Here is a 12,782-nt window from a genome sequence, read left to right on the forward strand (position 1 = left end):
TATCCAAAGGAATATCAAGGAATGCCTCGTAGGTGTCGGAAACGGCTTTGCAGCTGAAGCACGTTACTGGAAGGCAAAGAGGAACCCTCATCAGGATGGCAGGGAGACTAACTCTGCCCGTTCAAATGACCGACACACACGCTCCTTTAGCCACACTGCACATACTGTTGCATACTAGCAGCTCTTTGCCACAAACCGAAGATGAGCCACAGATCATTGCAAGGAGAGCAGTAGCTTTTGAAAGTACCTCTGGATCTTAGAAATCCTCCAAAGACCTGATGAATGACTGTGGTAGCTTGAGAAGATGTGTCCCAGCTGCAAACAGACGGTAATCGGAGCTCAGAAGATGGGAGGCAGAGTTAGCTCTTCAAAGAGTCTTCCTTGTTAGGGAAGCCCTGGGCCGAGGCTTTCACTGGCGGTCGTAAAGAAAGGAGTCAAAACGGCTAGAGGGCGGTTTCAGTGGCCATGTGCTTATGCTTACTTGCTGCTTCCACTCAAGCAAGCTCTCCGCATGGCATCCAGGGCGTAGCAGAAGAATTCATGCGCATCTTCCTGTGTGCCAAGCTGGAAATGTTCTCCTATTCCTAACAAAGAACCAGGTTTTCACATTGATCTCAGAGAAAAGGGAAAGAAATCTTACCCTCCGGAAAGGTCGCCTCCCGAACGTTAGCCTGGCATAAACAGTTACGCACAGGGTTCTTCAAGAAATCCCCAAATGCCTCAAAATCAAACTATCTGAAATGACTCACGTGGAAGCTCGCTGACGACAGGCACAGGTGTGATGGCACTGCCTGAGCAAGACAGGACCTCCTCCATGTGCACTTCCATTGTACACATCATGCAGAAGCCTTGCTCTGCACCTGGAGAGGGAAGGCAGCAAGCAAGCAAGCCTCTCAGTCAGGTAAAATGTACGCAGCTATGGAAAACGATCACGGAAAAAAGAACCAAACCACCCCACGTTTAAGTTACAGGTACAATCTCCACGCTCCGTTCTACATCCTCACCTCCTCCGATGCCAGGGGCTCAACAGCCCTGTGGCAGTTTATTGCACAGAATCGCACAGAAGAAGTGTATCTATCTGTCACGTCTGTATTAAGACAGACAGTCTGCGTGAAAACAGACCGACGTGCCAGACTGGGCAGCACAGAGGTGTCTTTGTCAGAATGAACACCTATGGATATGGCAAGAGGCTTCCAGGCTTATGAGAGCCAAGAATTAGAATCAAATCCAAAGAAGACAGCTTAGCGGCATTCCAGCAGCAGCAGGAAATCCAAATGCCAAAGGCTTTTGGCATTTGGCTAAAGGCATTCCTTTCAAATGCACTTCATTAGTCACAAGGAAGCAAGAAATGTGTGGCCGAATGTGTCCCTTATGCTTCAACCAATGCCATATAAGCCAGGAGAATCACTTGTTTTCTCCCCTGTTTAGGCAGCACACCAGGAAGGTGACAAGGTATTATTCCCAGCTCGGGGGGAATGCCTGCAGATGAGTGAATTTAGGTATTTCATCCTGGGTCTTTAGTCCTGGGCTAGAAAGACATGCAGCTCTCTTTTGGCTATGCCCATCTCTGCTCTCAAGCAAAGCCTTTGCACACACTGGGTCTTGGACACTTGGTACCAGGTTTCCTCATGGCAAGCCAGAGCTTGCCTGGTTCCACAGCTGGGATGCTTCAGCCCAAATGTGCAGCAATGCCCTCAGCCAGGATGAGCTGGAGCCATTACTGCTGGAGACAGAGCTGTGAATGTGATGGAATCAATTGCCAAGGCGTGTGGCAGAGCTCAGTACAGCCAGTGTTCGAGAACAGCATCCTCCAAGCACAGCAGTGGTCCAGGTCCAAGTTCAGTCTAAACCTGTAAGTCAATGCAAGGGCACCATAATCAATGTTTACTACTTCAGGAACACTTGAAGAAGAAACAAAGATGCTGTGTGGACACCGATGGATTTAGGAAGAGCAGTTGTTGATAGACCTGAGATTCCCCATGTTTTCTTCTCCTGCGTCTTCCCCAGCAAGGTCTCCCAGGCCTCTGTGACTCAGGGCAGGACTCTCAAGGAGGACAACCAGCAGTTGATGGGGATCACTTAGGGGTCACTTGAGCAAACGCAATCCTTACCAGCCTCTGGGACCAGAGGGGCGACATCCCAGGGAGCTGAGAGCGCAGGCTGATGTCACAGTGAGGCCACTCTACATCATCTTTAAAAGGCCATGGAGACTGGGAGAACTCTCTGATGGATGGCACCACCCACCCATTGCAGGCACTTTTCAAAAATGGCCAATAAATGAGCAGGGGAACTAAGAGGCTGTGGCCCCGAGCGTGTCCACTTGCATCCCATTGCTGTGTGTCTGGAACAGAAGGTGACGGGATTTACCCAGGGGGGATTGTGCCTGGCCATCCCCTTTGCTTTCTGTGATGACAGGGCAGGAGTGCTGGATGTAGGGAAAGCAGCGGTGGGCTTTTACCTGGAAGTCAGCAAGGCCTTCGACATCATCCTGCACAACATTCTTGTGCCCAAGTTAGGATATTATGGCCTGCATGGTGGATAAGTAGATGGGTAAATAACCAGGTGGTCTCAGAGGGACGTGGACAATCTGTGGTACTCTGCCTGGAGGCATCTAGCTAGTAGGGTCCTGCGGGGGTCTATATGGCAACTTGCCCTGTTTAATGTGTTTTTTTATGACCTGGAGGAGGTGAGAGGATGATTTCTCATAGCATTTGTAGATGACACCACACTGAGGAGAGCAGACACCAAAGTGGCGGGCAGGGCCAAAGGACGTAGACAGGCTGTGATATCCAATAAGGACAAATCCAAAGTCCTTCCCCCAAACTGAACTAAGCGCCTGCAATGACAGAGGCCAGGGGCTGTGTGGCTGGGTAGCAGCTCTGTGATGGTCCTTGGGCTTCATTAGGCAAAACATGAGCCATCAGCAAAGGCGGCCAGCAGCATCCTGGGCTGTATGAGAAAGAGCACAGAGGGTGGAAGTGATTATCCCCCTCTGCTCAGCACATTTGAGAACAGATCCACAATACTTCCCAGGTTTTGACACCCCACAACGCCAGGGAGACACTGGAAAACTGAAGCCAGTTCAGTGGAGGGCCACCACCGTGTTCAGGGCTGGAGCACTTGCAATGCGTGAAGGTTAAAGAGCTGGGCTTGTTCAGCCTGGACAAAGGAAGATCTTGGGGGAACACACAGCAGCACGGCACTGTTCCCGGGACAGACTGTGTCAGGGTCACGTTCATGGTACAAGGCACAAGGACAAGAGGCAATGGGCTGAAACAAGAGACGGTCAGGCTACATACAGGGAGAAACTTTTCCAACGTGACGATAACCAAGCGTTTCCCAGGGAGTATGTGCCGGTTCTATTCCAGAACACAGCCAGTTCTATCCCAGAATGTGACCACATGTGTTTGGATAAAGCCCTCATAGTCTTGTCTGTCCCTGCTTTGTGCAGGAGGTGAGCTGAGACACCTCCCAAGGTCCCTTCCAACCTGAATGATGCTGCACTTCCTTCCCCTTTCTGTTTCCAGATTAGGGAGAGCTCTCAGGTTCTCCCTGACCACAGCAGTAATTCACATCAGGTGCAGGGCTGCTTCACAGGTGCCCCCAAACAGCCTTGACCACTTTTCCATTTCCCCCTGCCCAGGCTGTTCTCTGTTACCCTGCAAAAGAAGAGCCTACCACGTTAATCCTTTCCCCACTGGCCCTGCCTTTCTTGGTTTGTACCCTCCTATGGTACTTCCGAGATGGTTGCTGTAGGGTTTTTCACCAGGGGTTGCATCTCAGTTAAACACATCATTCTCTTTCCTTACCTGCATGGCCTGCAATTCCCCCTATTGCTTCCTTGCTGGAGGCACTGGCCCACAAATCTTAAATGCGGACGTGTTGGTATTTCAGTCCAGATGGACTTTCACACCCTTGTGGCTTTGGCCAAGAGGAACCTCTTGAAGTTTTGCAAGGTGATGGAGCAAGGTCTTCACCGAGGGCAGGATAAATCCTATGCACAAGGACACGCTGTGACATGACCGGCTGAGGGGTGTCCTGAGGAGAAGGGCATGGGAGTTATGATGGATGCCACATGAGCCAGTGAGTTTCCCATTTTGAAAGGTGGACGGAGAAATTGGAGGAAGTCTAGAGGAAGTCTGTCATGATGGGCTTAGGGGCCTAAAGCAGATGAGCTGTGTGGAGAGGCGGAGGGAACTGGGCCTTTTCAGTCTGCTGAAGGGGAGGCACAGGGCAGCCGGAAAGCAGCTGAATCTTGGCAGAGGCAACAGCCACGGGCTTCCTGCTGGGACCTTCACGCTGGGCCTTCAGAAAAACTGAACAGAGGGTGGTGCCGCACTGCAGCAGGACACCCAGAGACTCTCTGTGACCTCCACCTTTAGAGGTTTTCAGCTTTCAGCCAACCTGACCCTGGGACTGGCGATACCCCACCCTTTGCTGAGAGGCTGGACCAGAGATCCCAGCACTCCCTTTCCCAACAGCCCTTATTATGTGAAGAGTAGCGCTACTCCCAAAACATCCTTGAGAGATGCTTTATTTTCCTCATTTCCAAAGCTCAGCCTCCTCAGATCGTCAAAGGGCTACCTCAAATCTCTGCAACCCAAATCTCTCCAACCTTCTCTCATCAAAAGTCTTTTACTCCAGGACACTTCTCACCTGCACTTCAATACACTGCCCAGTCTCTAGTTTTTCAGCTGGGAGAAGTCAGGGTGCTTCCTGGTAAAGCCTTCCCTACAAAAGTCTTTCCTATGTGCTGGTCCCCCTGCTATCACCTCATGCTGCGTACCGCTCCATCCTCCTTCCGCAAAGCTCCATTGGATGTTTACCTGCTTCTATCCTCCTCACTCACCTTCACAATCTTTTTGTACTCTATGCACATCAAATATTGTCTCGGGAAACACATTTATCCCCCACAGCATCAGCCATTTCCAACTGCAGGCTGAGGTGTTTCCCCTCTTGGAGCGGACACTGTGCAAAGCTGCTCCGTATGTGGAAACACGCTTCAGTGCTCCATATGCACTGGGGCTAAAAAACACCCACTGGCCTGGCTGTGCAAAGAGGCGCTTTCAGAGTGCAAAGCAGATTCAGTACCTAAAGGCTTGTGCTGATTTGGGCTGGGATAAAGTTAATTTTCTCCATAGTCGCTACTGCGGGGCTATATTTTGGATTTGTGCTGAAAGCAGTGTTGATAACAGAGGGATGTTTTAGCTACTGCTGAGCAGTGCTTGCACAGCGTCATGGCCTTTTCTGCTCCTCACACTGCCCCACCAGCGAGGAGCCTGGGGGTGCACACGAAGCTGGGAGGGGACACAGCTGGGACAGCTGAACCCAGCTGACCAAAGGGATATCCCAGACCATCTGACGTCATGCTCAGCAATAAAATCTGGCGGAAAAAAAAGGAAGGGGAGGACGTTGGGAGTGATGGCACTGGTCTTTCCAAGTAATGTTAGGCATGATGGAGCCTTGCTTCCCTGGCGATGGCTGAACACCTGCCTGCTGATGGGCAGTAGTGAATGAATTCCTTGTTTTGCTCTGCTTGCCTGCGTGGCTTTTGCTTTACCTATTAAACTGCCTTTATCTCAACCCACGGGTCTTCTCACATTTATTCTTCTGATATTCTCCCCCATCCCACTGTCAGAGAGTGAGAGAGCGGCTGTGTGGTGCTTACTTGCCAGCTGGGGTTAAACCATGGAAAACAGAAACCCCACAGGTCTCTGGGACCTTATTCCAGTGCTGGACTGTCCCCCTGGTGATTTTTTTTTTTTCTTTTAATTTTTATTATTGATGTCAAGTTACTCAAACATTACACAACTCGGTGCAAGATGTCATAGCAGGAGACAATGACCTTTGTGTCCTTTCACTTTTTAAGCTGATTCCACACAGAGACACTGTAGATAGTCCACGGGGTCTAGCAAGTGATTTCTCAAACCCGAGGGTAGTCATCTCTACATCAGTGGTGTCACCCTCTTGGCCTCCTTGACTCCTGACCACACTTTGACTATTTCCCTTTAACATGACGTTGGTCAGACACAGCTTGAAGTCGCTATTTGCATTAAACTACTCAGGAGCACTGAAGATGCTCTGGAGTACAAAGACGTCATGGTGGGGCGTGACATAACAGGAGCGCATCTGGACACCTCTTCCCTTCCTGAGGAGGATGAACGCCAGGCTGGACGTGTGGTTTTGTTTGAACAAATACGGGATGCCTTTGTTCAGGCAACCACGTACCCCAGTGGGACTGTTGGTACACTTGGGACTATTTTACATACCCTGTAGTATCACTTTGTCCATAGGAGTCTCTTCAAGGCAATTCTCACTTCCTTATTCCTCAGGCTATAGATGACAGGGTTAAACATGGGGGGCACAACTGTGTAAAACAGGGCAAGGTATTTGTCGGTGTCTACAGAATCCCTCAAGCGTTGCTTTAAGTAGACAACTGTGGCCTAGCCATAGAAGAGCATCACCACCCCGAGGTGTGAAGAGCAGGTGGAAAAGGCTTTGTGTCTTCCCAGAGCTGAAGGTATTTTCAGAATTGCCATGATAATTTTCATGTAAAAAATAACTATTAAGGAGAAGGGAAGGATTGCAAATACCGGGATGATTGTGGACAGCGTCACTTGGTTCCAGAAAGTGTCTGCACAGGCCACTTCCAGCAGAGGGGGCACATCACAGAAAAAGTGATGAATGTCATGGGATGCACAGAAGGGCAAAGTGAACACCTGGTAGGCCTGTCCTACTTGCACAGGTACGACAGCCGCCCACAACCCCAGCACCAGTCTGATGCAGAGACCCCTGCTCACGGTGAAGGTATGGTGCAGGGGGTTACATATGGCTATGTAGCGGTCGCAGGCCATGGCAGCCAGGAGAAGGCATTCCATGCTGCCCAGCAAAACCAGGAAATACAGCTGGGCAGCACAGCCAAGGAAGGAGATCCTGCCATCTTCTGTCAGGAAACCCACCAGCATTTCTGGCAGAGTGACTGATGTGTAGCAGATCTCCAGGAGGGACAAGTTCCCCAGGAAGAAATACATGCGGCTGTGGAGGCTTGAGTCCACCACCGTGATGAGTGCAATCAAGCTGTTCCCTGTGAGGACCGGACCACGAGGTAGATGACCAGGAACACTGTGAAGCACAAGCCCTGCAGGCTGGAGTGGTCAGAAAATCCCAGAAGAATGAATCCAGATGCAGCAGTGTGATTCTCCAATAGGGCACTGTCCCTATACAGAGCAATGCAAACAACAGGCTCTTAGACGCTGCTGATGGCCTGCCCACCATCACACACACTTCAAGCCTAGCAAAAGGCTACAAACACCAGCATACACGTGATTGCAGGAGTAGGTGAGCTTGACCAAGATATGCACGAATGCTTGGAAATCTCACATGGGTTCCTTGCTGCAGGGAGATTTATAAAGAGAAGAAAGGACAGACTCCTTGAGCTTGGGTGACTGGGGTTTGTCATGTGGATAAAGAAACTACCCGGTTTTAAACTGCAAGAGGGTAGATTCAGGCTGGATCTAAGGAAGACATTTTTTGCCATGAGGTGGTGAAACACTGGCACAGGTTGCCCAGAGAGGTGGTAAGATGCCCCATCCCTGGGAACATTCCAGGTCAGGATGGATGGGGCTCTGATCAACCTGCTTTAGTTGAAGAGGTCCCTGCTCACTGCAGGGGGTTTGGACTAGATGACCTTTAAAGATCCCATCCAACTCAAACCGTTCTATGATTCTATGATTCAAAGAGATGGAGATGGAAAAATCCACGCTGGCCTGCTGACAGAGAGAGACTGTAGGAGTAGGAAAGAGGGGCAAGAGGGAAAGTAAAGGGAGAGGTAGGATGACAGAGAATGAGAGAGACTTGGAGAAAAGAGAAAGGGGAGGCTGAGAGCAGAGCATGGTAACAGAGAAGGGAAAGGGAAGCGGGAAAAAAAAATTACGCAGAGGGGGCAGGGAGGGACTGGGACACAGAAGAGGGGTGATGTGACCCCAGGGACCCAGCACTCACCAGAGCTCCTGCTCTCTGCCCTGCCAGGCAAATTGTACAGAGTTCAGGCACCTCTCTCTGTCTGCCCCTTCCTCCCATCCTCTGCTGTAGCTCCACTCACTTGACTGTCCTCCACCAAAGAGAACACGTTGGTGCCTTACAGCTCGTACGACGTGAGGCTGCCTGCATGCACAGCCATGCACACACACCCACTACATGGCCGTACTGTGCTTTTCCTCACTTATGCAGACCCCGCGGTGCACGTTGGAGGTCTGGTCTGCTGAGGACTACTGAGAGGGACCCTTCCTCACCTGGAGAGGCCGGCTGGCTCTTGTCTGCATCTGGAGGCAGTAGCTGCTGGGATCCCCTTCATTTCATTCTCCAGCTGCTTCCCCTTCTGCTGGGCTCTTCAGCTTCAGCTGCGGTAGCTCCTCTCCAGAGGCAGGAAGTGGCACGTCGCCAGGAGAGCAAGGCCAGAGACAGCCCACGCAAACCCGAGCCAGATGCAGGCTGAGAGGCCCCGGCCCTCAGGGCAGCCCCACAGCCGCTGGAGCAGAGACTGTGCCTCCAAGGCCAAGATGGCCACCCAGCAGCCCTGGGCCCAGGACTACAGCTCCCGGCATGCCCTGGGGCACGCCCTCCTGCTGCCTGCCCCTGCACCCCGCCCCCCGGCCAGGCCCTGCCCCCTGCATCCCCATGGCTGCCTGCCCAGGGCTGTTCAGGCCCAGGCCCAGGCCCAGGCCTAGACCCAGACCCAGGCCCAGGGGGAGCTGGGCAGAGGAGGAGAGGGGCACAGAGCGGCAGAGAGGGCTGGGGCAGGGCAGTGGGGTGTCTGGAAAGGGACGGGAGACGGACTGAGGGACGAGGAGAATGGGGGGGAGCTGGGCAGGCAGTGGAGGAAGGAGAACCGGTGGTGAGGAGGAGGCGGCACAGGGATGGAGCGGGAAAGAGCTGGAGGGGAAGGGGACAGGGAGGTGTGGGAGGAAAAGAGTGGTAAGCAGCAGGACAGAGGGCCAGCGAGAGAAGAAGAAGGGCAGGAAGGAGGACAGAGGGACGGACTGACAGAGGCCGAGTGAGGCAGCGGGACAGGGGACAGAGAGAGCAAAGGCAGCAGGAGAGCGGAGTGCGAGAGAAATGGGCCAGGGAGCAGGAGAGAGGGACAGCGGGGGAAGGGTGAGAGGGAAAAGGAAGGGGAGAGAGAAAGGGGGAGGCCGGGACAGAGAGCAGGACAGAGAGCAAGGGGAGGACGGGAAAGAATGCAGAGAGACTGAGAAACAGAGGGATGTGGATGAGGACAAGGGGATGGAGAAGGGCAGAACAGCGGTGGCCTCCAGGATTTGTCCTCTTTTTACGCCTGCTGGTTAAAGACTCGTGCGTCGAGCGATGTGTCAGGACCACTTCATGGCCAGTGGCGCTGCTTTCTGGATGCCCTGGTGGCGATGGGCAGAGGGCCAGGTTGCCAAGTCCCGGGGCCGGGTACGTGTGTGGGAGTTCAGGGTCACCCCTGCCTGGTTTTTCCCAGTGAAGCCCCAGCTGGTGGCGTCGCCGTGCTGCAGCCCCGGGGCCGAGGCTGAAGGAGCCGGGCATTTCTGCGGGCGCTGCGCCCTGCCGGGCCCTGCTGCCGGCTGCCCTGGGCTTCGCCCCGTTGCCTCCAGCTCTGCTTTCAGCCAGCACCGGGGGCACCGCAGATTGGCTTGCCCGCTCCCCACAGCCGTCCTGACCCACGTCTACCACTCGTATGTGGTGTCCATGTCACATGGCTGATTTGGGGGTGGCAGGTCTCTCTCGTGGCACCCTGGGAATGAGGGCAAAGCAAACCCATCCCTCCCCTTCGATCTTTGCCCACAGGCTGAGCAAGTGGAGACGTACCCTGTGCTGGAGAGTGCCCTGCGGGGAGGAGACAGCTGATTGCAGGGCAATGCTGAGACCCGCCTGACAGCAAAGGTGCCTGGTGGGCACAGAGTGGCCCAGGTGAGCTGGTTCTCTTGGAGACCATGAAAGCAGCTTTCCTCCACCCCTGGTTTTGGTGAGGTATGGAGTGGCACAGAGATGTCTCTCAGGGATGCAAGAGGGCTTCCCAGTGCCCCTGTGAGAGATCCTGCTCCCAGAACGCGCCTCCCCATAGCGCAAAGGCCATATCCAGCCACCTGGCGCTCGGTACGTCTGCCCTGAGGAGTGTCTCAAGGAGGACGGAGTCATCTGCCTGGTGGCTCTGACACAGCAAAGATGAGCTGAAGCCCCGTGGCTGTGGCTGGCCGGTTCAACGTCTACGAGAGCCTCAGCCTTTCTCCCTGGGAGTGTTTAAGCCGGGTGCTTTATCAGGGTGTGAGGGATGATGTGAAGATGGAAGCTGGTGACATCCCTGGGGCTGTGGTCCTGCTCCCACTTCCAAGTTGTGATGTCTGAAATCCGGGGCCACCTGAAGGCCCTGGCAGAGATTTCCAGGGAGTTTGTGTTCAGGGTTTTGACATCCTAGAGCTACAATGTGCAAGGATTAGGGGATGCTAGGGCTACCGTTTGCTAGGGTTATGGGGTGGCAGGGTTTCGGGGTGCCAGAGTTTAAGCGAGGTGGGATTAAAGCATGTTACTGTTATGGACAGAATGTGCATTTGTTGCCCTGGGTTCCTGGGGTTAGGTTATTTCTACCTTGGTTGTGTTCTGTGTAGCCTTTTTTTGTGGAGAGTCCTTTTTTAGCTCGTGTGTCTTTATAGTGGTTAGACAGGCACCTGTGGTTTGCGTACGATGTTTCTTCTGGTTGATTTTTGGGTGCTCTGGTGGGTTGTGTTGTTTTCTGTCTTGTAAACATCTTTTCTGGTGTAATATGTCTACAGCAGGTTGGGCAGTTTCACTGCTGGTGTGGTCCGACTCATTTCTGGTGAGTCGTAGGTAGGCAGGCGTGGAGGAGTTGCAGTTCTTGGAGAATGACTTCCAGAGGACTAACGGGCACTTCTGGGGAGGGGTGAGAGGACTTCTGGCCCACAGGTAATGACGACCAGAGGATTAAGTGTGCTTCTGAATTTGTGTGGACTTCCACACTCACGGTCATTTCTCCTGCCTTGAGGAAGAGGCATGGGAAGGCACCAGCCACACGGAAGGACAAGGGTTTCCCCAAGGGTACCTGGCTTTTTGGCTTTTGCTTTTGAGTCAGAAACCTGCAAAGAGGTGACTATCGTTAAGTTTAGTGACAGTTTGTAAAATCCTGGCCTGAGTATCGCGTGACTTGAAACATTGCTGAAAAAATGGTGGAGGTTAACTGGCTGGATGGCCGAGCCCAGAGAGTTGTGGTGAACGGCGTTAAATCCGGCTGGCGGCCAGTCACAAGCGGTGTTCCCCAGGGCTCGGTTCTGGGGCCGGTCTTATTCAATATCTTTATTGATGATCTGGATGAGGGAATTGAGTGCTCCCTCAGTAAGTTTGCAGATGACACCAAGTTGAGTGGGAGTGTTGATCTGCTGGAGGGTAGGAGGGCTCTGCAGAGGGATCTGGACAGGCTGGATCTATGGGCAGAGGCCAACTGTGTGAGGTTTAATAAGGCCAAGTGCAGGGTCCTGCACTTTGGCCACAACAACCCCATGCAACGCTACAGGCTTGGGGAGGAGTGGCTGGAGAGCAGCCCGGCAGAAAGGGACCTGGGGGTGCTGGCTGACAGCCGGCTGCACATGAGCCAGCAGTGTGCCCAGGTGGCCAAGAAGGCCAACAGCGTCCTGGCCTGTATCAGGAATAGTGTGGCCAGCAGGAGTAGGGAAGTGATTGTGCCCCTGTACTCGGCACTGGTGAGGCCGCATCTTGAATCCTGTGTTCAGTTTTGGGCCCCTCACTACAAGAAGGATGTTGAGGTGCTGGAGCGTGCCAGAGAAGGGCAACGAAGCTGGTGAGGGGTCTGGAGCACAAGTCTTATGAGGAGCGGCTGAGGGAACTGGGGTTGTTTAGTCTGGAGAAGAGGAGGCTGAGAGGAGACCTTATCGCTCTCTACAACTACCTGAAAGGGGGTTGTGGCGACAAGGGTGTTGGTCTCTTCTCCCAAGTAACTAGTGATAGGACAAGAGGAAATGGCCTCAAGTTGTGCCAGGGGAGGTTTAGATTGGATATTAGGAAAAATTTCTTCACTGAGAGGGTGGTCAGGCATTGGAACAGGCTGCCCAGGGAGGTGGTGGAGTCGCCATCTCTGGAAGTGTTCAAAAAACGTGTGGATGTGGCGCTTCAGGACATGGTTTAGGGGACATGGTGGCGCTGGATTATTGGTTGGACTTGATGATCTTAAAGGTCCTTTCCAACCTAGTGATTCTGTGATTCTGTGATTCTGTTTGTCTGTGAGTTCTGGAGGTTTGGGGCTTGAACATCTGCTCGTGGTGGTGACCTAATGCAGTCCTTAGGTCCTAATTCAAGGCACAGCGTGTGCTTAGGGCACGGTTCATCGTTCATGACAGTGGTTGTGAATCCCTATTTCAAAGAGATTTCTTGATCATTTTGGCTTTGGGGGGGGCAGTTGCTTTTCAGATCTGATTCGATCATCCTTGATTTTGCATCTTCACATGGCTGGCAAAGAGCTCGTAGGAGGAGCAGCAGAAAGGTCCGTGCTGCCATTTCCACGTTGGTGGCTTGTACTTGAGGTGTCATGGTTCTCTTCCATCTGCAGTTTCTTTGCAGGCATCTGTTTAAGCCACTTGTCTGTTTTGTGAGGGGCAGTGGGCTTATCAGAAGACCTTTTCATCCTCAGTAGTGCCTCAGAGGTTTACCCGTCATCTTTGGTGGGTTTGTTTGCTTTTTATTGTCTGTGCTTGATTTAAAAAGCTTATTGTAGC

The 12,782-nt window shown here is 52.8% G+C and overlaps 1 protein-coding gene across 1 annotated transcript; it reads right to left on the reverse strand.

Moving 5' to 3' along the window:
• Positions 1 to 6,273: 6,273 nt before the first annotated feature.
• On the reverse strand, positions 6,274 to 8,179 carry LOC309416356 (olfactory receptor 10AG1-like; the record flags this gene model as incomplete). The annotated part of the gene is given in 4 exon segments (XM_082015917.1): positions 6,274 to 6,443; positions 6,447 to 7,094; positions 7,097 to 7,217; positions 8,142 to 8,179. Coding segments are annotated over 4 exon segments (972 nt in total). The 3' UTR covers positions 6,274 to 6,278.
• Positions 8,180 to 12,782: the final 4,603 nt, after the last annotated feature.

This window comes from Phaethon aethereus (assembly GCF_964289735.1).
Source record: "Phaethon aethereus genome assembly, contig: HAP1_SCAFFOLD_396, whole genome shotgun sequence".
Taxonomy (NCBI): Eukaryota; Metazoa; Chordata; class Aves; order Phaethontiformes; family Phaethontidae; genus Phaethon; species Phaethon aethereus.